Source organism: Chelonoidis abingdonii, chromosome 22 (assembly GCF_003597395.2).
Source record: "Chelonoidis abingdonii isolate Lonesome George chromosome 22, CheloAbing_2.0, whole genome shotgun sequence".
Taxonomy (NCBI): Eukaryota; Metazoa; Chordata; order Testudines; family Testudinidae; genus Chelonoidis; species Chelonoidis abingdonii.
The window spans coordinates 22,287,225-22,310,535 of record NC_133790.1 but is presented as its reverse complement, the minus strand read 5'-3'; the positions used below and the strand labels follow the sequence as shown (position 1 = coordinate 22,310,535).

Sequence of the window (23,311 nt, the reverse complement as noted above, 5' to 3'; positions counted from 1 at the left end):
CCAGAGCTGAGTATCAGTTCTCCGCCAAGGGTTCCTGAATAACCAGAAACAAGGTTACTCACCTTTTGTAACTGTGTCTGGATGTGTTGCTCATATCCATTCCAGTTAGGTGTGTGCGCGCCGCGTGCACAGCCGATCGGAGAAACTTTTACCCTAGCAACACTTCAGTGGGTGTGGGCTGGGCGCCCCCTGGAGTGGCGCCACCATGGCGCCACATAATACCCCAGCCGACCGGCCCCCTTAGTTCCTTGTTGCCGGCTACTCCGGGACAGTGGGGGAAGGAGGTGGGTTGTGGAATGGCATATGAGCAACACATTCTCGAAGAACAACAGTTACAAAGCGTGGTAACCTTGTTTTCTTCTTCGAGTGATTGCTTCATATCCTTCCAGCTTAGGTGATTCCCAAGCCTTACCTAGGCGGAGGGGTCGGAGTGGGACGTGGCAGCCTGAAGTACCGCCCACTCAAAGGCTGCGTCATTCTCGAGACTGGTACCAACGCATAGTGTGAGGCGAAAGTATTGGAACCCGCTGACCATGTCGCAGCACAGCAAATCTCTTGGATGGGCACCTGTGCGCCAGGTAAAGGCCGCTGAGGAAGCTTTGCGCCCTGGTGGAATGCGCTGTAAAGCGTTCCAGGGGAACATGAGCTAGCGCGTAGCTAGCACGGTTGCGAATACAGGCCGTGAACCAAGAGGAAATCTTCTGGGAGGAGCTGTAGACCTTTCATCCGCCCCACTGCCACAAGGAGCCCAGCTGCTGGGAGACTTTCTGGGAAGGGCTTGGTCCATTCCACGTCGTGAAAGCTTAGCGCTCTGCGCGCATCCATTGGTGTGTTAGCTTCTGTTCCCACGGGGGAAGCATGAGGCTTCGAGGAGAAAACCGGGGAGAAAGATGTCCTGTGCTAGTATGGAGGCAGACACCACCTTGGTAGGGCATGCCGATGACGGTCGCAGTTGTACCCTTGTTTTAGGAAGACAGTTGTACGGAGGGTGGTCTACAGTGAGGCTCTGATCTCCGAGACCCTGCGGATGCTGAGGTGATCGCCACAAAACACCGTCTTCCACGAAAGGTAGAGAAGCAAAACAAGTCGCCAAAAGCGCTCAAAGGGGGGGTAACATTAAGTCTGTTTAGGATCAAGTTCCAAGTCCCAGGAGGGGTCTGGGTGACGAGCGGGGGGTCTTAGGGGGATAAGTTACGTCCAGGCCCTCATGAAGCGAGAGTCTGGGTGAGAGAAAACACCGAGTACCGCCCTCTCCGGATGGAGGTGGATATCGCTGCCGGGTGTGCACCTTAAGGGAGAAGTCACCGGCTCTCCTGCTTAAGGTGCCAGAAGGGGTAGTCAAAGATGTTGCGGAATTGACGCCTGTAAGGAGGAAGCATCGTGCGCATGTGCACCAGGCCAGTGAAGCGCGTCCATTTGGCCACATATGTCCGGCGGGTGGTAAGGCTTCCTGCTACTAAGGAGGATGCGCCTGCACCGAATTTGGAACAGCGCAAATTCGTCAGCATTCGCCATGGCAGGAGCCACGCCAGTGAGTGGAGGTGATCGCAGTCTGGTGACAAAGTCTCCTGTGGGTCCTGTGTGATCAGTCTGCGGACACTAGGGGAGCGGGAATCGGAGCGGCTTACCGACAGATCCGGAGCGTTGGTGTACCAGGGTTGCCTGGGCCACGCAGGCGCGTTCAAGAATAAGATGTCACTGTCCCTGCCGGAGCTTGAGCAGGACCCTGCTGCACAGAGAACGGAGGGAAGGCATAAAGCAGGTGGTGGTTCCAGGGCAGGAGGACGCATCCGTCAGCGAGCCTGGGGGAGGCCTGGAATGAGCAGAATCCTGGCACTTTCTGTTGAGTGGGAGTCGAAGATCACGAGGGGAAACCCCCACCTCTGGAAGACAGCAGTAAATGATGTTCCGGCAGGATCGACCACTCGTGGCAGGAGGGAAGGACCTGCTCAGCCGATTCTGCCAGGGTGTTCCGGACTCCTGGGAGGAGGATGCACCAGGATTGTCACCTGGAGGGTACTGCAGAAGGCCCACAGTATTGAATAGCCTCAAGACACAGGGGGACGAGCGGGTTCCCTCCCTGCCTTGTTGCTGTAGTACGCATGGCCGTTGTGTTGTCCGTTAAAGCGAGACACAACGGCCACGAAGGTTGCTGTGGTGGAATGTCTGGCAGGCTTAGACGAACAGCTCTCAGCTCTCGGACATTATGATATTGGAGTCGAGCTTGTCGGCGACCAACGGCCCTGGTTCTGCAAGCCGACCTAGATGGGCTCCCCAAGCGAGGATGACGACGGTCCGTCGTAAGGGATTAGTGACGGTTGCTGTGCGGATGAAATGGCATTCCCGCACAAACAGAGACGGTCCAAAACCACCAGTCGAGGAGCATAGGGGACCTGAAGGTCGTGAGTAGCACGTCCATGGAAGTCCTCTGCGCGGGTGGAAGACCGGTGTTGAGCCACGTCTTGAAAGGCCGGATGCGGAGCCTGGGTACTTGGGGACATAAGTGCATGCAAGTATATGTCCCAGAAGGCGAGCAGTGCTGAGCTGAGGTTAGTATGAGCGGCTTGCAAGCGCCGTATGAAGTGAAGTGAATCAGACAAGGAAGCGTGCTTGCGGTAAGTAGGCTCTGTGCGAAGGGAGGAGTCAAGGGTCGCTCCTTGTGAAGTCCAGTCTCTGATGTTGGAATGAAGAGTGGACGCTTCTCCGCTTGAGTAGGAGGCCCAAGCGGCTGAAGAGGTCTGTGATCACGGAATTGTTGATGTACCGTACTTGGGCCTTGCCGAGGCGGCCCTTGATGAGCCAGTCTCCAGTACAGGTAGACATGTATCGTTGCCTGCAAGGTGTGCGGCGACGGACTGCCATGCAATTTTTTAAAGACCCTTTGGGCCCGTAGACAGGCCAAAGGGCTAGAGGACAGCAATTGAAATGGTGTGTTGATTGTGAACCCGAAGGTACTTCCTGTTGCGGGGGGAGATCGCTATGTGGAAGTACGCGTCCTTCATGTCAAGAGGGCGGACGTAACAGTTCCAGGATCCAAAAGGACGGATAAAATTCCCAGGGAGACCATGGCGGAACTTCAACTTGACCTAGCACTTGTTGAGTCCCCCGCAAGTCGAGAATAGGTCGCAGACCTCCCTTTGGACTTGGATATGAGGGAAATAGCTGGAGTAAAATCCCTTCCCCCTCTTCAGGCATGCGGACTTCCTCTATGGCTCCTGCAGGAGGAGAATTGCACCTCGTGCCAGAGGATTTGCTCGTGAGAGGGGTCCCTGAAGAGGTACCGGGAAGGGGGTGGAAGGCGGGGATGAAGCAAACTGGAGGTGGTATTCTTGCTTCCACGTGCTGCACCACTGGTCAGAAGTAAGATGTGCCACGCCGCCCCCCCCCGCTCCCCCCCCCCGGAAGGGAAGTAGGAGAGGCGCGTTGGAAAAAGGGGAGGAAGGATCGTGACTGAGTTGGTAGGCGTCCCCAGCGCGTACCTTCAAAACTTGCCCTTGGGCCCGGGTGGGGCCTAGAGGGACCTTGAGACTGCCCCGCGTGGTTGGGCCCAGCTAACCTGGCGCGCTTCGCCCACCCCGGCCTCGCCTTCTGTGTGAAGTCCTGCGTTTCGAGGCGGAAAGTATGGGCGGCGGAGGTTGGGCCTAAAAGGGGCCTACGTTGGGGTCACGGGCTGTGTGCATCCTGAGGGGACCTCATGATCACCTGTTGTCTTTTAGGCTTGCAGCCGAGTTCCCGTGTTTGTCGAGAACAACCCGGCCTCAAGGGTAAGTCTTGTAGGATGCTACTGCATAGTTCCCGGTGGCAGGTGGAGGCCTGCGAGCCGGAGATTCCTCATTTGTGATTACTGGGCTACAGATCCGGGCAGGCCAATCGGCCGCGTCAGGGAGCTGGAGGGAAGTCCTGCCAACCTTTTTGCCTTCCTCCACAAAAGCTGTGAACTCCTGGCGCGAGTCGGGGGGCAGCAACTCAGTTAAGCGGCCAACCTCCGTCAGGTGTTAAAGTGTAGGGGCTCAACAGACCTGCTGGATTGGCCACTCGGCTGCACAGCACCGCCGAGTACACTTACGGACCTAGCAGGTCCATCTGTCTAGACCTCCTTGGATTCGGAGCAGGTGCCTGTTGGCCGTGGCAGCCTCCCTGCATTGACAGATTGTACGGACCTAAAGAGGAGGGAGGCATGTGACGTACAAGTGTTCGTACCCCTGGGGAGGTACCACTGCTACCCCTCCTCCACCCCTTTAGCCATTGCGGAATCGAGGCTGGAGTTCTGACCACAGCGGTATCCAGTAGGCAGCACTGGATTGGTCCTTGATTAAATGGCCAGGGGCCACACGTGTCGCGGGTTTGTCAGCCGGCTAAGGATGCTGACCACCGGGTCGTTTCCACCTCCGGCACTTTCTCACGGGAGGTTTATGTTGAGACAGTACCTGGGAGGGTCCTGGTGGGCTCTCGATCTATTGGCGGCGGCCCCGAAGAAGAGGACCCTGCACGGCCTCATCGGGGAAGAGTGAGGAGGATATACGGAACAACGTGGGTCCTGAATGGCACTGTGGTCCTGTGGGCCGTTCCTGCATTAGAGATAGATCACAGAGATATAGAGAGGATGGATGAACATGGGTCCTCTGACTCTGCGGAGGGGCGGATATGGTTGGCTTCCGGCGCCCTGCGTTCCGAAACAAGTGTAGGGGCCAGGGACCAGGGAGCACTTCTGGGCTTGATGGTATGCCCAGACCGCGCCGGGTCAGAAGGGCCATTGCTGCTGTCCTGCATCGTGTTTGGCGTGCATCTTTGAACAGTTCCCGTGGCCATGTCAGTATCTTGTCCCTGGCTATAGTAACTACTGGCCTGCGAGAGAGGCCGACTCCCTGACAGGCCGGCCACGGCAGAGCCGCAAACGTGGCCCCGATAGTGCCAATAGATCGAGCAGCTCTGGGTCTTGGAGGGACCGGTCCGGCGTTACGGGTTCGATACCGCGAGCACCGACGGACTGCGACAGCTCTGTGCGGGCGAGGTCGACCGGGACCTTAGCCCTTCGCTATGCGCGAGATCGGCTCCGTGAATGACCGGTCCCTGTAGCGTGCCGCAGGCTCGACTGGTGCCTGCGAATAGCGCGGTAGATGGGGAGCGAGGACGGGCGCGGGCGTTGTGGTGAGCGTGCCGCGATGGCGGAGCGGTGCCGAGGTGGGCGGGTGTGCCGCTGATGCGAGCTGTGGCTCGCGAGCGGAGCGACGCCGAGATGTGGAGCCGGCGACGGGAGCGGACCTCGACGTGCGGCCCTCTCCGGAGCAGTTTGATAGAGGGCGCTGTGGTAAGGCGGCTTGCCTCTGGAGAGAGTCGCACGGTAACTGGCGGTGCCGAAAGGGCACGGGCGGTGGCCGGTCCACAGGGCCAATGAGGTCTCTTGCCGCTGAAAAAGTCTCCGCGTCGAAGGCAAGTTTAGCTTGGACCCACGGCCGTGCCGGGAGCTTCCACGGCGCACGGATTCGACGGCCTCGTGGGGCTGTGTAAGTCAAATGGGGCCGGTTAGGCGGCGCCGCAACCGGTGCCGGTGCCGGGCGTCTGCCTTGGTGCAGTCTCTGCTTGCGGTGCGCGGCATAGAGGAGCCGGTCCGGCTTTAGCCCCGAGCTTCGACCTCGGAGCGAGTAGTGGCGTTGGGGCTTCCTTCGGCGTCGGGCTGCACCCCGATGCCGAGGGAGCCTTCTCGGTGCTGGACCGTAACTCGGTGCCGATGGGGCGGCGTCTCACTGCTGGCTAGTACTCGGTGCCGGCGAGGGTGCTAATGCTGCTTCCATAAGGAGCTGCCGGGTCTAGGTCCCGCTCCTTTCTTCGTGCGCCGGCTTAAATGCCTTGAATGGGGGCACTTAGAAGACAAGTGCGATTCCCCAGACTTAAAGACAGAGTTGTGGGGGATTCTCCTGTCCGGCATTTGGCGTATGCAGCCCCGAACATGCTTAAAGCCCGGCGAGCCAGGCATGGCTACGTGGTTACGGCGGCGGGTAGGGAGAGCCCCAGACCCGCGAAAAACTATTACTAACAATCACTAACAACTGATAACTTTAAAACTGAAATTAAAACTAATTAACTATGTAAAACCAATAACTATTAAGTAACGAAAGAACAAAAAAAACGCAGCGATTAGCTAGGGAAATGCGCGAGGTCAAGTAAACTGCACTCACTGTTCCAACGACGACATGCGGTGGTAAGAAGAACGAAGGGTGCCGGGTCGGCATGGGGTATTTATGCGGCCGCCTGGTGGCGCCACCCGGGGGGCGCCCAGCGACCTGCTGAGTGTGTAGGATAAAAAGTTTCTCGATGGCTGTGCAGCGGCGCGCACACACCTAACTGGATGGATATGAGCATCCACTCGAAGGAAGAAACAATGTGTTTCCTGTACAACCAGACTAATAGGTAGGTGGTAAACTTCCCATTCACCCTGCTAGTACTAGTAGATTCTGTCACTTGAGAGCTAGATTGCAGTCATTGCCTATGTCCTGACACAAATGTATGGTAATTTGTGTCTGTTTGTTCTAGAGCTGGCTCAGCACATCACCAAGTCTCTGTGCTCCAAATACTGTTTCTGTGGCTGGCGACGGGCCTTGGGAGCACAGGAGAAGCATGCACAATCCACCAGGACGTTGGGAGTGCATTGTCGTGAACTAGCGCAGATTACCTTACGGGATGTCTTCCACACACTGGAAGCGATTGTTCCTTTGTTGTATTGCTGCCATAGTAGTGCCAGTTTCAAGATTACTCCTGCAGATTGACGAAGGGATGAGCACTAATGCAAGAAGCAGCATTTGGGTAAGGCTGGTTGGCTGAGAAGCAACTTGTCATTAGACGTGTGCAGGTCTAGTCCATAGTGAATGGGCATTGAAGGGAGCAAAGGTACTAGCATTGAACACATTAAGTAAAAACCTGTAGCGGACTAGATATGGCAGCAGGGAATTGTTGACAGTAGACAAAAAGGATGCGTCTTTTTTTAAACCAGTGAAGGGCCTCTAACAGCTTTGCTGCAACCAAAAATGTCTCTGTGTGCATACTATGCAGGAAAACCCCATGCTAAAGCAATTGTGGACTGAGAATTTCAGTGCCCTGTGCCTGAAGAAGGGGATGTGTTGTGTGTGTCTATAAAGATATTTTTAACTTGATGACAGATGTGGTACTGTGCTGGAAGAGACCTGAAAGCACAAGCTGGCAGGAAACATTCAACCGGCACCATTCTGCTGGTAAGAGCTTTGTAATATCTCAGGGTGAGAGGGAATCTGGGTATTGGAATTGCATTTCCCGAGCCGCACCTAGCCACGTGTGTTTCATGTCGATGGTTGATGAGTGTGTCAGGTGGTATAGTGTTTCCTTCCATGAATGTTCAGCTCAATCTAGTGTGAAGATTCAAACTGTTCATGGGAATCCACAAACTCTCTGTACCTCAGGGTGTTGTGTGTTTAGAGAATAGATGTTCATAGACTTTACAGGCAAAAAAAGACCATATGATCATCTGGTCTGGTCCTGCACATCACAGGCCACAGGGACCTCCACCACTCATTCCTGTAATCGACCCATAACCTCTGGCTGACTTACTGAAAGTCCTCAAATCATAATTCTGTAAAGACTTCAAGTTAATGGAGAGTCCACACTTACATTAGTTTCACTGAAAGTGACCCAAGTTCCCATGCTGCAGGAGGATGACAAAACCCCTCCGGGTCTTCTGCAGTCTGATCCAGGGCGAAAATTTCCTTCCTGACCCCAAATATGGTGATCAGTGAGCCCTGAGCTTATGGGCAGCCCACCAGCAGACACCCTTGGGAAGAATTCTCTGTAGTAACCTCCAAACCCTCCCCATTAGTTGTCCCTCAGTGCCCATGGGAGATATTTTGCTAGCAGTTTGCAGGTTGGCTATATACCATTTAGGCAAGTCTATCATACCATGCCTTCTATTAAACATATCAAGCTCAGTTCTTGAAAGCAGTTATATTTTTGCCACACTTTCCCTTGAAAGGCTTTTCCCAGAACATCACTCCTTGATGGCTTAGAAACCATCTATTTCCTACCTTAAACTTCATGTCAGTACGATATCCATTTGTTCTTGGTCCACATTGTCGCTTAACTTTAATAAGATAGAGGACTGAACTCATATTTGATGGGAATTCATCTGAGACATACTTTTCAATACAAGAGGAAATCAGTTATTGTTCAATCAAGAAGCAAAATTGATCAGACCAATTGGTCCCTCATGCCGCTCCCTGGCCCCTTCACTCTGAAAGAACTCCCACTTCCCACATAAATAAATTCCTCTATCTCTGCCATTCACAGGGCCTCTTGCTTGTTGGAGAAGATGTTATTCTTGTATGTGAGGCAGTTATTGATCATTCAAAAAAATGACCCTAAAAGGCAGTGAGATTAATATTTTGGAAATACGAGTAGCAGAAGTAACAGGAGTCCTGGCCTTTTAAGCAGGGTACAGTTAGCACATAATTTTTCCCCAGTTCAGACACAGAATGAGCTTCCTGGGATTTGAGTTCGAGAGACCATAAGGAGTTAGAGCGTCTAGTAAGAACTGGGAGAGGTCGAAGCAAGTATTTAGCGGCCCTTCTCCATTACGAAGTATCTTGGGAAGGGATAGGTTGATGAGCCTTCCTTGGCTTCAGCGGCAGGAGCAAAAATTGTAGGTACTCCAGTAGACAGGGAAAGGGCCACGGACCTGTTGAATCTCTCCATTGAGAGAGGGGTGTGGGAGGGCCTGCAGTGATTTGCTGACAGAGCACAGGGAGAAGAGCTGGATGACTCAAGAAGAACCGAGGTAAGGGAGAGTTTTTAATAGCTGGAGAGTAAACTCTCCAACCCAGGGGAGGGAGCCTGATGCTCGGCTTGTATCCATGACACGGCAGTAAGACTGGACTATACACAGTAGCACAAAACTGGGTTCTGCAATGCCAGCTTTGGCTATTCTGTAAGCGAGCAGTTGTCCCAGGGAATTAGCTCTGGCTGTTGGTATTCAGGCTACACAGTGGTGGTAATGTTAAATTTTGTGATTTGTTTTCCAGCCACTTTGTGTTTAATGCTTGCGAAGACATTATAAATGTCTCTCCAGAAATGAGAAGAAATTTGGCTCATCGGCAGTTAAGTAATGGTGGTTAATTTGGTTTTTGCTTGGTTTTACATGATGACCTTCCTTGAATCCTTCCTACCTTCTACACCTGTTCCACAAAGTGTCTTAGTCAGTTGTTTTACGTTTGCTTCCTTGCTACCAGCCAATTCTCAGGAAAATATATTTCCTGTTGTAGTCTCCATCAGTCACAAAACATGTTGGCGCCTGTTATGTGTTTGTCAAACAGTCCCATTACGAACCCCTTTAGCAAGAGATTTATAGTCTTTCTGTGTATGCAAGGAACAAAATGGCTGTACCTGTGACAAGGAGTAGTGAAGTGGTATAAATAAAGCTCAGCAGAGTTCCAATCTATCAGCAGCACTGGAATGTAGCACATTTCTATTTTCAATGTTTGAGGACTCCAGGTCTGCATTCAGACATCAGAGCAGCTGAAGAAAACAAAATTGCATCAGGCTTTTAGACTGCTTTTGTTTTGTTATGGCAGCAACAGTGTCCTTTTAAGGAACTTCTTCCTCCACGAATGTATTAGCAGAAATCTGCATCGTCATTCTTTTGGATTCTCCGCTATTTTACCTGTGGTTTCTATCTCTTGCTGTTTTGCTCCAGTTGCGCAGCAGCTTCTGGAATCGCTTGGAATTGTCGGTGTAGAAGGAGGAGCGAGCAGCATCAGCGTCCCTGACACAGCAGCTCACAAACCACTAAGGTACTTCAGGGAAATATATTTTTCAAATGCAGCTAAGAGCTGGAAACTCGACCAGCTCTTGGTTCTGATTTAGAATCTGTAATACTTTGATGCATGAATGTCCTGGCCACATTATTAAAGAGGTCTTAGTTCTGACCTACCCCTCATTTGAGAAACATGGTGCGGAATTCATTGTATGCATAGCCTTGTCTGGTTCCACTTATTTAACAAAAAAATCTCCCATCACTGATGGGAGTACTAGTGTAGACACGGCAATAGGCCAGTTTTGCCACCAGGTACAAGACCTGCCTGAGCAGGCGTTAGAAAATAGTGTGGTAAAACATCTCCCTGTTACATGAGTGCTATCACCATAGAGCCTAGAGTGGAGAGATCATTTTTTGGGTAGATGTTGTTGATTCCCATAAGGCTAAATTCCTCTTTTATCTCAGTGAAGATACTTTTCCAGGATTGAGTGGCATTAATTTATTGAATGCAGCCAGAAGAACTTTTGCAATTGTACCTGGACTAGATCGTGTTTATCTTCTGGGGCCGATGCGAGCCTGTGGCGCAGCGGTCGAAGCGACGCCGAATGTGGAGCGGCGACGAGGCCAGCGGGGACGCCTCGATTCTGACGCCGGATCTTAGGTGTCGGCCCATGGGCAGTCGCCGGGAGCACGGATAGAGGGGCCGGCTGAGTGCGTAAGAGCGCTTGCCTACTGGAGAGAGTCGCACCGATGCGCGCGCCGAGGGCACAGGCGATGCTCGTCAGATTGAGCAATGCTTTAATTTTTTTTTTTTTTTTAAATGAAGCCCATCTTAAGGTGGTTGTGCAAGTTCCAGCCCTCCTAGTGCAGAAGTATAAATCCAGTGCTAGGGTCCTAGGGATCAGTATAGCGCCTCACTAGAAAAGCCCTCCAAGCCGATCAATAGAACTAAGGGCCATATTCCGATAATCCCTGTTTCTGATGGCAGAATCTATCATCTCTCTCTTTGGAGCCACACATTAAAAAAACAAATCGTGTGGCCATTATTTTTAGAGAAAACTACAGATCCCTTTACAGTGTCATAATTTGATGTAGTTCCCAATTTTGCAATTCCCTGGTTGGTTTAAAATGATTTTGTTAGTACCGATGCTCTCGCACTTATAAGAGTGCAGGCGTAAAGGTCCCTCAGGGCAATGAGGTCTCTTGCCGCTGGAAAAGGTCTCCGCGTCGAAGGCAAGGTTAGCTTGCCCCACGCCGGTGCCAGGGCGGAGCTTCCAGCGCGGATTCGAGCGGCCTCGGGGGACCTGGAGTCAAGTGGGGACCGGTTTAGGCGGCGCCGCAACCGGTGACATGCCGGTCCGGGCCGGTCTGCCTTGGTTGCAGTCATCTGCTATTGCCCGGTGCGGGCATAGAAGGAGTCCCCCGGTCCGAGGCTAGCCGACTATGCTTCGCCCTCGGAGAGAGGCGGCGTGGGCCCTCGGCGCGCTGCACCCGTGCCGAGGAGCCTTCGCTAGTGCTGACCGTACTCGTCTGATGGTGCAGGCGTCATGCACATTGCTCAGTACTCGGTCCGGCGAGGGTCTTATCGCTGCTCCATAGTACTGCCAGTTCTACGCGTCGCCCTCCGTCTTCTTCGCGAGTCTGGGCTTAAATGCTTGCAAATGGGCACTTAGAACAAGTGCGATTCCCCAGGCACTTAAGACAGGATTGTGGGGATCTCCTGTCGGCTTGCGTATTGCAGCCGAACACTGCTTAAAGCCCGGCGAGCCAGCATGGCTACGGTACCGCTGCGCGGTAGGAAGAGCTCCCCAGACCCCGCGAAACTATACTAACATATAACTACACTATAACTTTAACTGACACATAAACTAATTAACTATGTAAAACAAGAACTATTAGTAACAAGAACAAAAAAACAACGCGCGATTAGCTAGGGAAAATGCGGAGGTCAAGTTAATCACGCTCCACGTTCACACACGCGACATGGTGTAAGAAGAAACTGAAGGTGCGGGTCCGGCTGTGGGTATTTATCGGCGCCATGGTGCGCCACCTAGCCCCGGGGGCGCCCAGACCCGACCCGCTGAGTGTTGCTAGGATAAAAGTTTCTCCGATGGCTGTGCACGCGGCGCGCACACACCTAACTGGAATGGATATGAGCAATCACTCGAAGAAGAACAATGTGTTTCCTGATCAACCAGAACTAATAGGTGGTGGTAAAATTCCCATCATCCCTTGCTGGTACTAGAGATTCTGTCACTTGAGAGCCTAGAGTTTGCATGTCATTGCCTTGTCCTGACACAAATGATATGTAATTTGTGTCTGTTGTTCTAGAGCTGGCTCAGCAACATCACCAAGTCTCTGTGCTCCAATACTGTTTCTGTGGCTGGCGACGGGCCTGGGAGCACAGGAGAAGCATGCAAATCCACCAGGAGTGCATTGGTGAACTAGCAGCAAGGATTACCTTACGGAGAGTCTTCACACACTGGAAGCATTGTATCCTTTGTGTATGCTGCCATAGAGGTGCCAGGTTCAAGATACTCCTGCAGGTGGACGAGGCAGATGAGCACTAATGCAAGAAGCAGCATTTGGGTAAGGCATGGTTGGACTGAGAAGCACTTGTTCATTAGAAAGGTGCAGGTTAGTCCATAGTGAATGGGCATTGGAAGGGAGCAAGACTAGCACTTGGAACACATTAAGTAAAAACCTGTAGGGACTAGGATATGGCAGCAGGGAATTGTTGACAGTAGACAAAAGATGCGTCTTTTTAAACCAGTGAAGCCTCTAACAGCTTTGCTGCAACCAAAATGTCTCTGTGTGCATACTAGTGCAGAAAACCCAATGCTAAAGCAATTGTGGACTGGAATTCAGTGCCTGTGCCTGAAGAAGAGGGTGTGTTGTGTGTGTCTATAAAAGATATTTTATTTTTAACTTGATGACAGATGTTGTACTGTGCATGGAAGAGACCTGGAAGCACAAGCTGGCAGAAAAGCATCACCGGCACCATCTGCTGGTAAGAGCTTTGTAATATCTCAGGTGAGAGGGAATCTGGGCTATTGGGAATGATTTCCCAGAGCCGCACCTAGCCACGTGTGTTCATGTCGATGGTGAGTGTGTCAGGTATAGTGTTTCCTTCCATGAAATGTTCAGCTCAGATACTAGGTGCACAGATTCAAACTGTCATGGAATCCACCAAACTCTCTGTACCTCAGGGTGTTGTGTGTAGAGAAGATAGATTCATAGACTTTAAGGCCAAAAAGGGACCATCATGATCATCTGGTCTGACGTCCTGCACATCACAGGCCACAGGACCTCACCACTCATTCCTGTAATAGACCCATAACCTCTGGCTGACTTACTGAAGTCCTCAAATCATAATGTAAAGACTTCAAGTAATGGAGAGTCCACCACTTACATTAGTTTACACCTGAAAGTGACCCAAGTCCCATGCTGCAGAGGATGACAAAACCTCCCGGGGTCTCTGCCAGTCTGATCCAGGGGAAAATTCCTTCCTGACCCCAAATATGGTGATCAGTGAGACCCTGAGCTTATGGGCAAGACCCACCAGCCAGACACCTGGGAAAGAATTCTCTGTAGTAACTCCAAACCCTCCCCATCTAGTGTCCCATCACTGCCCATTGGAGATATTTTGCTAGCAGTTGCAGGTTGGCTATATACCATTGTAGGCAGTCTCATCATACCATGCCTTCTATAAACATATCAAGCTCAGTCTTGAAAGCAGTTAATATTTTTGCCACCACTGTTTCCCTTGAAAGGCTTTTCCAGAACATCACTCCTCTGATGGTTAGAAACCATCTAATTTCATACCTAAACTTCATGGTCAGTGATATCCATTTGTTCTTGTGTCCACATTGTCGCTTAACTTTAATAAGATAGAGGACTGACACTCATATCTTGATGGGAAATCTCATCTGAGACATATCTTTCCAATCAAGAGGAAATCAAGTTATTGTTTCAATCAAGAAGCAAATTGACTCAGACCAATTGGTCCCTCATGCGCTCCCTGGCCCCTTCACTCTGAAAGCACTCCCACTTCCCAACATAAATAAATTCCTTATCTCTGGCATTCACAGGGCCTCTGGCTTGTTGGAGAAGATGTTATTCTGTAGTGTGAGGCAGTTTTGATCATCAAAAAAATGACCCTAAAGGCAGTGAGATTATATTTTGGAAATAGCAGTAGCAGAGTAACAGGAAGTCCTGGCCTTTTAAGGCAGGGTACAGTCTTAGCACATAATTCTTCCCAGTTCAGCACAGAATTGAGGCATTCTGGGATTTGTAGTTCAGAGAGACCATAAGAGTTAGAGGTCAGTAAAGAACTGGGAGAGGTGAGAGCAGTATTTAAGAGGCCCTTTTCCAGTACAGAGAGATCTTGGGAAGGGATAGGTTATGAGCCTTCCTTGCTTCAGGGCAGGAGCAAATTGTAGGTCTCCAGTCAGACAGGGAAAGGGCAGGACCTGTTGATCTCTCCATTGAGAGAGGGTGTGGGAAGGGGCCTGGGCAGTGATTGCTGACAGAGCAAGGGAGAGAGCTGGATGACTCAAGAAGAAACCCGAGGAAGGGAGAGGTTTTTAATTTAGCTGGAGAGCTAAACTCTCCAACCAGGGGGAGGGAGCCTGAGGCTCGGCTGTGTATCCATGACACGGCAGTAAGACTGACCATTACAAGTAGCAACAAAACTGGGTTCTGCGTGCCCAGCTTTGGCTATCTGTAAGGAGCAGTTGTCCCAAGGGAAATTAGCTCTTGGCTGCTTGGTTATTCAGGCTACACAGTGAGTGGTAAGTAAAATTCTGCTGATTGTTTTCTCAGCACTTTGGGTTTAATGCCTTGCGGAAGAACATTATAAATGCTCGTCTCCAGCAAATGAGAAGAAATTTGGCTCATCGGCAGTATCAAGTAATGGTGGGTTTAATTTGTGTTTTGCTGTGTTTTACATGAGACCTTTCCTTGAACCTTCCTACCTTCTACACCTGTTCCCACAAAGTGTTCTCTAGTCAGTTGCGTTGTTCCCTTGCTACCAGCAATTTCAGAAAATATATTTCCTGTGTAAGTCTACCATCAGTCACAAACATGTTGGCCTAGTTATGTGTTGTCATACAGTCCCATTACGAACCCCTTTGTAGCCAAGAAGATTTATAGTCTTTCTGTGTATGCAAGGAACAAATGGCTGTAACCCTGTGACAAGGAGAGTGAAGTGGTTCAAATAAGCTCAGCAGAGTTCACATTATAGCAGCACCTGGATGTAGCAACATTTCTATTTTCAATTGTTTGAGGACTCCAGGTCTGCATTAAAGACATTCAGAGCAGCTGAAAGAAAACAAAATTGCATCAGGCTTTTTAGACTGCTTTGTTTTGTATGGCAGCACAGTGTCCTTTAAGGAACTCTCCCTCCAGAATGTATTAGCAGAACATCTGCATCGTCATTCTTTTGGATTCTCCCGCTATTATTACCTGGGTTTTTCTATCTCTGCTGTTTTGCTCCAGTTGCTGCAGAGCTTCTGGAATCGCTGGAAGTGTCGGTTAGAACAGGAGGAGGAAGAGCATCAGCGGTCCCTGACACTAGCAGCTCACAACCACTACAGGTACTTCAGGGAAATATATTTTCAAATGCAGCTAAGGAGCTGGAACTCACCAGCTCTTGGTTCTGATTTTAAATCTGGTAATACTTTGATGCATGAGATCGTCCTGGCACATTATAAAGAGTGGTCTAGTTCTGAACCATACCTCATTTGAGAAACATGGGAGGGAAATTGACATTGGTATGCCATAAGCCTTGTCTGGGTTCACTTATTTAAAAAAAAAAAATCTCCCATCACTGATGGGAGTACTAGTGTAGACACGGCATAGGCAGTTTTGCCACCAGGTTACATAGACCTGCACTGAGCAGGGTTAGAAAATAGGGTGGTAAAACATCTTCCCTGTTTACATGAGTGCTATCACCATAGGAGCCTAGAGTGGGAGAGATCATTTTTTGGGTAGATGTTGTTGATTCCCATAGAGGCTAAATTCCTCTTTCATCTCAGTGAAGATACTTATTCCAGGGTTGAGTGCATAATTATGAAGCAGCAGAAGAAACTTTTGCAATTGTACCTGACTAGATCGTGTTTTTAAATAAATATGTAACTTCTGCTTTTGTTGTCTTTCTTTTGGTGGGTGGGACGAATCTGTATGGCATACTTAAAGCACTTCAAGGTAACACAATTATTTCCTGATTGAGACTGACTTCTTCAGGACAATAGGTTATATGGAGCCGTCCAGGTCCAGAGCTGTACTTTCAACTAGAGGGAGGCTGTTTGCTGAATAGTTGGGTTTTATTTCAGGGTAACGCTCCTGCACAAGTCTGTCAGGTTGTGGTTAAGGAATGCCAAGTGGAGAAGACACAGGCAGGTATGGAGTATTTGTCATGTTTAAGTAGCTCTTACACGAGATTCAACCCAAATGATTCTAAAAGCTGGAGGATGAAGGATGGGTGAGACTGCCAGTCATTTCTGTGGTGCAGCAGGTTCATAGGATAAAATGATGTCCTATCTGATCAATAGCTTGTTGAAAGAATTGTACATGAGCCAGTCAGGGCACTTCTCTGGGAAGCAAAGCATGCTAATGTTGACTGCTGGAGTTTCTAGGAAGTACAGGAAGCCTTGATTTTATGACAGAAAGTTGATTTATGATCATTGTTACTATTATTATTTAGTTTCCAGTAGCACCCACACTGTAAGCCTTGTTCTGAAATATTAATTTATTCTGAGTGCAGCCTCCAGAATGAGCTGGAACTGTTGAGGTAGTTGGGTGGGATTGTTTTTTCCACTCCTTCCCTGTGAGAAATGTGGAGCAGAGTTTTATGAAGACTAGAAACAAACCCCAAAAGCTGAGTACAGATAACACTTTTATATGTTAAGTAGGATAGTTTAGTTCAGATGGCTTTGTTGTGATAGTCCCTTGGGTAGGGAGCACTATTCTGAAATGAAACCAAGCCTGTCATTTACTTTTTAGATGCAATATGCCAAAGCTGACAGTCACTATGGAAGAGTGATCTTGCCTGTCACCTTCCAGGCCTGGAAGAGTTTTAAGAACTATCAACGCTGGTGGAGAGAGATGAAGGAAATGGCATCATGCTTTCATAGGTACTGTGGATTGTTCTTACGGACTGACTTTAAAAAGGGTATGTGGATTGGGCTGCAGCAACCAGTGCCATGTGTAACTAAGACTAAAATATGTTGTACAATCCACTTACGTCAGCCCATGTAAAGAAAAGGTGACTTACTGGAACCGGTCATTCTTCAGTAGTTGCCTCTGCGCCTTCCTACATGTTGTTCCCTTACATTTTGACACCAAGGGTTACAGAATCTCACAGGTGGGAATGCTCAGAGGCTGTTGAAGAAATAGTAGTGTTATTTTGAATAACAGAAAGAATCTGGCTGTTGAGAGGCAGTGTGGTCTAGTGAATTGAGATGAGACAGAGGCAGGAACCCGTGATGTCTCATTTTGGCTCTGACACTGACTTGGAGCTTGTCTGCACATAAACTGGAACCACTGCAACTAGAATCACATTGTTTGCAATTCACACCTTTGTTTACTTTGATGCAGCTTTCTACATGGGCACTCTGCATTGGTTTTAAGCTAGTTTACATCATTTCAGTTGGCTCCTGTTATTTACCAGGGACAATATTTACCATGAGCAAGCTAAACTGCTATAAGCCAAGTTTAAACTAGTGCAGTGTTCACGCAAATTTGTCCTCACTTTAACTAAATCACAACATCACAGCTTTAGTTAAACCGGAGCAACTTCTGTGTATAGACAAGCCCCAGATGTGTAACTGAAGTGAGTAAAAATCAATGTTGGTCACAGTGAAATAAGTATCCAGCTGCAGACTTGCACTAAAATAACTAACCTCCAACCAATATAGTTAGTTTACTTCTAGTTTCTGTATAGAAAAGTCCTTGCACTGTTGCCTTGGCACGTCACTAATGCCTTTCCTTCTCCAGAGGAGCTCAGCACCCCCCTCTCCCAATGAAATAAACAGAAGCAGTGGATGCTCATCACCTCTGAAAGGCCACTAGCTTGTCCCTCAGTTTCCCCACCTGTAAAGTAGGGATAATGAAATTACCAGCCTACTTCACTGGGGTGTTGTGGTGGTTGGTTAATGATTTGTACAGTGGGTTGAGGATATACAATGCTATATTTATTCAGTACGTTGTTATCTTCTTTTCACTTCTGTAATGATAGGGGGAAAAACAGAAAAATATTACTCTTTAGAGATTTTAAAAGAACTTTTGTGGGCTCTTATTGTTTGCATGAGTTCAGTCCTGACTCTGAGCTCGCAGGGGTGTGATGCAACTAAACTTTAGCATCACTTCAATTTTCTGATTAGAAAGCCCATGACGCAGCACAGCTTCTCTAAAGGGCGGCTGTGTCCAGACTGAGATTCCTACAATGGACTCCCTCCTGGGAAGCATTTTTCCTTTTAAGTCAGAAGAAAAACATCTTTTTTAACACTGACTCCTCCTTCCCAGCATGCCTGGGCCCTGAACCCAGATGGCTTTTAAATTATTTTTATGGGCTAGAAATGATTACGTCTTAGGTTGATGAATTTCTGCCATCAAAAGCCAGGCTGCACAGCTTAAAAACAAGCCACAGAGCGCCTTGGTACTGTTTTAGAAGATACCTTGCTTTCTAGGAGACACACATGTAGGTTTGGAGGGTGGCTTGAGTAATGAGGGGAGCTGCTCTTCTGAAAGCAATTAGAGGAGTTTGTTTTGGCTAAATCAGAGTGCAGCTGTGACACACTGGAGATCAGAATAAAGAACAGGCCCAAAGCCTGTATTTTTCTAGTTCAGGAGTCTGAATGAGGTGATTAAAGGAAAATTGTTTGCTGATATGTAGCTTGTGCCTCCTCAGCCAGAAAAGGGGTTGAACATATGAGGGAATGGGGAAAGATTTTTAAAGGCACGAATGACTGTTAGATGAATGTTGCCCCTTGACCTGAATGGTTAGCCAATATTTGGGGCCTTCCCTGATTAGTGTCAGTTAGGAGGAGAAAATTATTGAGTCAGGTATTTGTTTGATGCAGTTACGTTTATTTACAAAAAAAGTACACGCAGTCTCATTGCCCTGAACACGGAACAAGGAACAAACAATCCAAGCTTGCTTTCCAAACAGTTCTGTGTGCAGAAGAAGTTCTCTTGGCTTCCTCCTAGGGCCACACTCACCAGTGCTTATCGTGCTTTCTGATCTTGTCTCCTTCTGACACACACAGCTCCACCACTCAGTGCCCCAGGCCCTGTATTTCAATCAGTCTTTGGATACCATCTTATTCTCCCTGAGTTAGTTATTGCTGTGGCATTCGCATGCTATCCAGAGCCTTGGGTGGCACCTTCTGTTGTTTACTCCTTAAAGATCTTAATTACTACTTTCATTTAGTCTGAATGAAAGATGGGTAGCATGACCATCAGCTTCAACAAGGTTTGCGATTGCCCCTAAATCAAGCATGCTTGCTGGCAGCCACCAACACCCTCCATCACAACACGCCTAAACCCTATTGATTTTCAATCTATTAAATTGCTGTTTGTACCTTTGAAAACATCTAATAAACTGCAGTAGCCTCCTGTTCAGAAGTTGCCTGGTCAGCCCTGAGTCATCTTCTGGTTGTGTTGGGGCTAGAGAAGGGCTGGGACCTGTTGGCAGGTTCTGAAGTCTATCCAGGTTAAAGAGTTTTGGAAACAGCTCCTCCTTGGAACTGCTGTTTCAGTCTGAGATTGGTGCCGTTCCAGTTGGGCTGCAGCCTAAGCTTCTAGGCTGGTAAATGTTCACAGCAGTTTGGCAATGTGTGTGTGTCATGTATAGTATTATTACCCCTCCTCTAGATCTCTCCTCCATAGATATATGTATATTGTGCTTTTCGGCAGTGGTTCCCAACTTTTTAGTGAGGGGATCCACCAACTGCATTTTGTCTTTTCTGGGTACCCACCCTTACGAATGGTGTGTGTGTGTGTCTATGTGTGTATGTTACTGTTTACTATTTTTTAATCTTTTATTAATTGAAACACAAAAGAACCCCCACCCCCAGCACCTTGCACTTACTTTCCCAGCCCTGTCCCCTCTTGTGGCTAGAGAACTCTAATAGGGCTCCTGCAACACCCCATTACTCCCTCAAGTAAGAGTGGAAGACAGGCTACCACAGAAAACACAAAAGAGCTTTCCAGGCTGTCTCTGTGCTGAGAAGGAATTAGCCTCTCTGAGATCCTCTCATATCTGGGGGCTTTACTGAAATAGACTCCAAAGAACCAGATTCCTCTCCCAGCCAGGGGGACACACAATCCCAATCTTCCCTTGAATCAAGGTGAGGGGAGCATCCCTGGTCCCCCATCCCTGGCCTGGCCCAGCCCTGTCCCATCCTGCCCCCAAGTCCCCTGCTCAGCTCATCCTGGTCCTGCAACCCCAGCTGGCCCCTCCCTCCCTGCAGCCAGGCCACAATTGCTACCATGCTGATGACTTTCTGCTTGGTCCAGCCACTTCCTCTATACTGGTGCCACTTCCCATATCCCGCTCTCCACATTGCTGCCTGCTGTCCAGGGGAAGTGAGAGCAGATCTGGGTGGCAGTAGCAGAGCAGAGGAGGAGGCTGGAGCCAACAAGTGGACAGTCCTCAGCCAGTCCTCAACCCATGTGTGCCCTGGGGTGCTTTCTCTGTGCTGCTGTCTGGACCCCGTTCTCAAGGCTGCTGCCTATGTTAAGTGAGAATGAGGGTCAGGTGGAAGCACTTCCAGGGTACATGCGGGGCTGGGACAGGCTGCTGACTGTCCGCTTGCTGGCTCTGTTGACTTCATCTGCATTGCTCCTGCTGTCCGGATCCTGCTCCCCGCACTGCTGCCTGCTGCCCAGGGGAAGTGAGAGTGCTGAGGTGGGGGCACATATCTGGGGCACAGATAACCCAATCCTCTAGTGGGTCAGGACCCACTATTTGGAAATCACTGCTTTAAATTTTGAAATACTTTACAAACATATCCCCATATACCCTTGCGAGGAAGGCAGGCAGGCAAATCTATTAGCCCATTTTATAGAGGAGGAAACTGGGGCAACAAGATTAAATGACTTGCTTAAGGTTACACATTGAGGCATTGGCAGAGGAGTGAATAGAACACAGGAGGCCGTTTGGTCCAGTGCTTAGACCACTCTACCTCCTATATGTTTTTGTCTTGATATTTTTCTGCAAGTCCATTTTACAACGTTTGCTAAATTTGTAACTCAAACCACTGACACCTTAAAAAAAAAAAAAAAAGGAAAAAAAAAAAGGAAAAAAAAGAAAAAGAAAAGAAGTCGTGCCTGTCTTTAAACATGACAAATCGTAGATTAAGGTCTGTCAGTGTGTGGAGGTAGCAAGGCTGTGTTTATAGCTTTTGAAGAAGAAGCACAAGGTTATATTATATCATTTTCTTTCAGATATATTGTCAATGAGGGAACTGGAAATTAGAATAATCTGGGTGGAATTAGGGAATTCTAGCAAATTCAGCAGAACAATAAATGTTACCATTCAGTAGTCTAAGTGGGATTTCAAGGAGCAGTGGAATGGACTGTATACTTGTGTGTGTAATTATTTTTAAAAAATCCATGGAATAAAGAGGTGTAATTGACTTCTAAAACAGTCTTGCCTGATGCTATAAAATCTAAGCAACTGCATAACAAATGGTTTCAATTTGGACAGACTGGCATTGTTATCAGAGCCCATAAGGCCAGTCCCTTAGATGTTAGACAGGATTCCTTGGTTCCACTGACATTCTTCATTCTTGCTTGCAGGGAATTGTTGATGAGACAGGTATTTGACACGTGGTGGCTGAGTGCATGTCAGCATCGAGAGAACCGTACGAGAGAGAGAATGGTAAATGCAGCACTTTCCCTTGGACTTCACCAAGGGGATAGGTGGAACAGTTTCCTGATCACCTCCTATGAACATGAGCAGCACAAGATGGGCTTCCACCCATTGCTATTCCACTTGAGTGGCTGGAGACCATATGAGACGATTCTCTGTGTCCATCACCACCTCTGAGGAAGCTTGCCCTGCTGCTCATTACAGCCCATATCATGAGTTCACCGGTTTTCTCCTGTCTGTTGCAGGCCATTCTTCACTCTAAGCAGCAAGTGTTAGTTCGTTTCTGGTGCTCCTGGCGCAGGAGAACAGTGGTGTGTTTGGAGGAGCGAGAGCGCACGGCTCTTGCCAGTGATCATTACTGCTACCTACTGCTGCGGAAGACTTTCCATTTCTGGAAGAAGAACATTCAGGAGATTAGATCAGAGTAAGAGGCAGCTTGAAAGGGAGACTGATCCTGATTCAGTCTCAAAATTGGCCCCTTTCACAAAGGAGTTTCTGATTAACACCAACACTGACTCCTCACATGTTTTAGAAGCAGTTAGCACATCCTAAATGTTTACATATTTAATACATGTGCGTTCCCAGCACAATAGCAAATGTGGTTTCAGGCTTGGTGCTGGAGAAGCACAACAGGTCTGGGTCAGTAAGAGAACTGTCTGCTCTCTTTTTCCTTTAGGAGGATCAAGAAGGTGAAAGCTCTTAGGTTTCACTATTCAAAGTGCCTGAAGTGGTCTTGGAGCAAGTGGAGAAAGGTGAGAATTGGAGCAGGTAGAGAGTTCTGAATCCTCCTCTATTTATAGATCACCTGTGCTCATCATTTAGGTGCTTAACAGACACCATATCAAAGGCATTTTACGGTCATAATACTAGTTAGTCGTGTGCTACCCTAACCAAAGGCTGCTCTCTCCAAGGAGGGGTAAAACGCTTCAATAAGGGAGGAGTAGAAATAGTGTGGGAGGATGAGAGTGAGTTCTTTATTTGTCCTGCATTGCTCCCCTGCTCGCAGAGGCAGGGAGGGCAGGACTGTGGCTCAGTGGTGTTATCCAGACAGTGGTTTTGGGACTATTACATGAATGCGTGTGTGAAGGCTTCCCCGACTAGTACACTCTCTGTGCTTTCCAGTTCATCACTTAAGTGCTTCAGTCCCTGAGGGGAACTCCTGGGAAATACCACACAGTGCTTTCTGTTCTCAGGAAGGTTTTTATTAAATAACCCTTTTTAGAAAAATGATAGTTAAATATTACACCAATAGTTAAATAGTTACACCAGTCTCTAGCTCTGTGATGATTGGTACCTGCATGAAACATTATCCCCAGTTCACAGAACCTTGTGGCAACCTTCTGATTGTAACCGTTCTTCCCTTCTCTTGTGAATGGGATATTAGCAAAAAGCATGTCCGCTGATGTTTCAACCAGCCTGACTTCAATAAAGACTGTTACTCCAAGGACACCCTGGTGTACCCTTTACAGGAGCCTAGTGCTCTCTCACTGCTGCAACCATTCTAGGACAATGTACGCTGCTGGCTGGAAGTAGCAGCCCAGCTAGCATGCTCCAGATGCATTGAGTGGGAGAAGGGTCATGTCATCATCCCCATGGCAAATCCCAAAGGCTCATGGCCTCCTTGCAAATTGAGTGCCACCTGGATCAATTTCCGATAAGGT

The 23,311-nt window shown here is 48.8% G+C and overlaps 1 protein-coding gene across 8 annotated transcripts in view; it reads left to right on the top strand.

The window, feature by feature from the left end:
* The window catches only part of SFI1 (SFI1 centrin binding protein), a 63,848-nt gene that overhangs the window by 16,663 nt on the left and 23,874 nt on the right, over positions 1-23,311 (top strand). For 7 of the 8 annotated variants that reach the window (XM_032773730.2, XM_032773729.2, XM_075059981.1 and 4 more), the window contains 9 exons: positions 12,104-12,265; positions 12,712-12,782; positions 14,597-14,689; positions 15,272-15,369; positions 16,108-16,174; positions 16,778-16,908; positions 21,578-21,659; positions 21,896-22,074; positions 22,327-22,402. In XM_032773730.2, coding sequence (XP_032629621.1) covers positions 12,104-12,265; positions 12,712-12,782; positions 14,597-14,689; positions 15,272-15,369; positions 16,108-16,174; positions 16,778-16,908; positions 21,578-21,659; positions 21,896-22,074; positions 22,327-22,402 — 959 coding nt within the window. The remainder of the gene's footprint in view (positions 1-12,103; positions 12,266-12,711; positions 12,783-14,596; positions 14,690-15,271; positions 15,370-16,107; positions 16,175-16,777; positions 16,909-21,577; positions 21,660-21,895; positions 22,075-22,326; positions 22,403-23,311) is intronic. The other variant, XM_032773728.2, reaches the window with a different exon arrangement.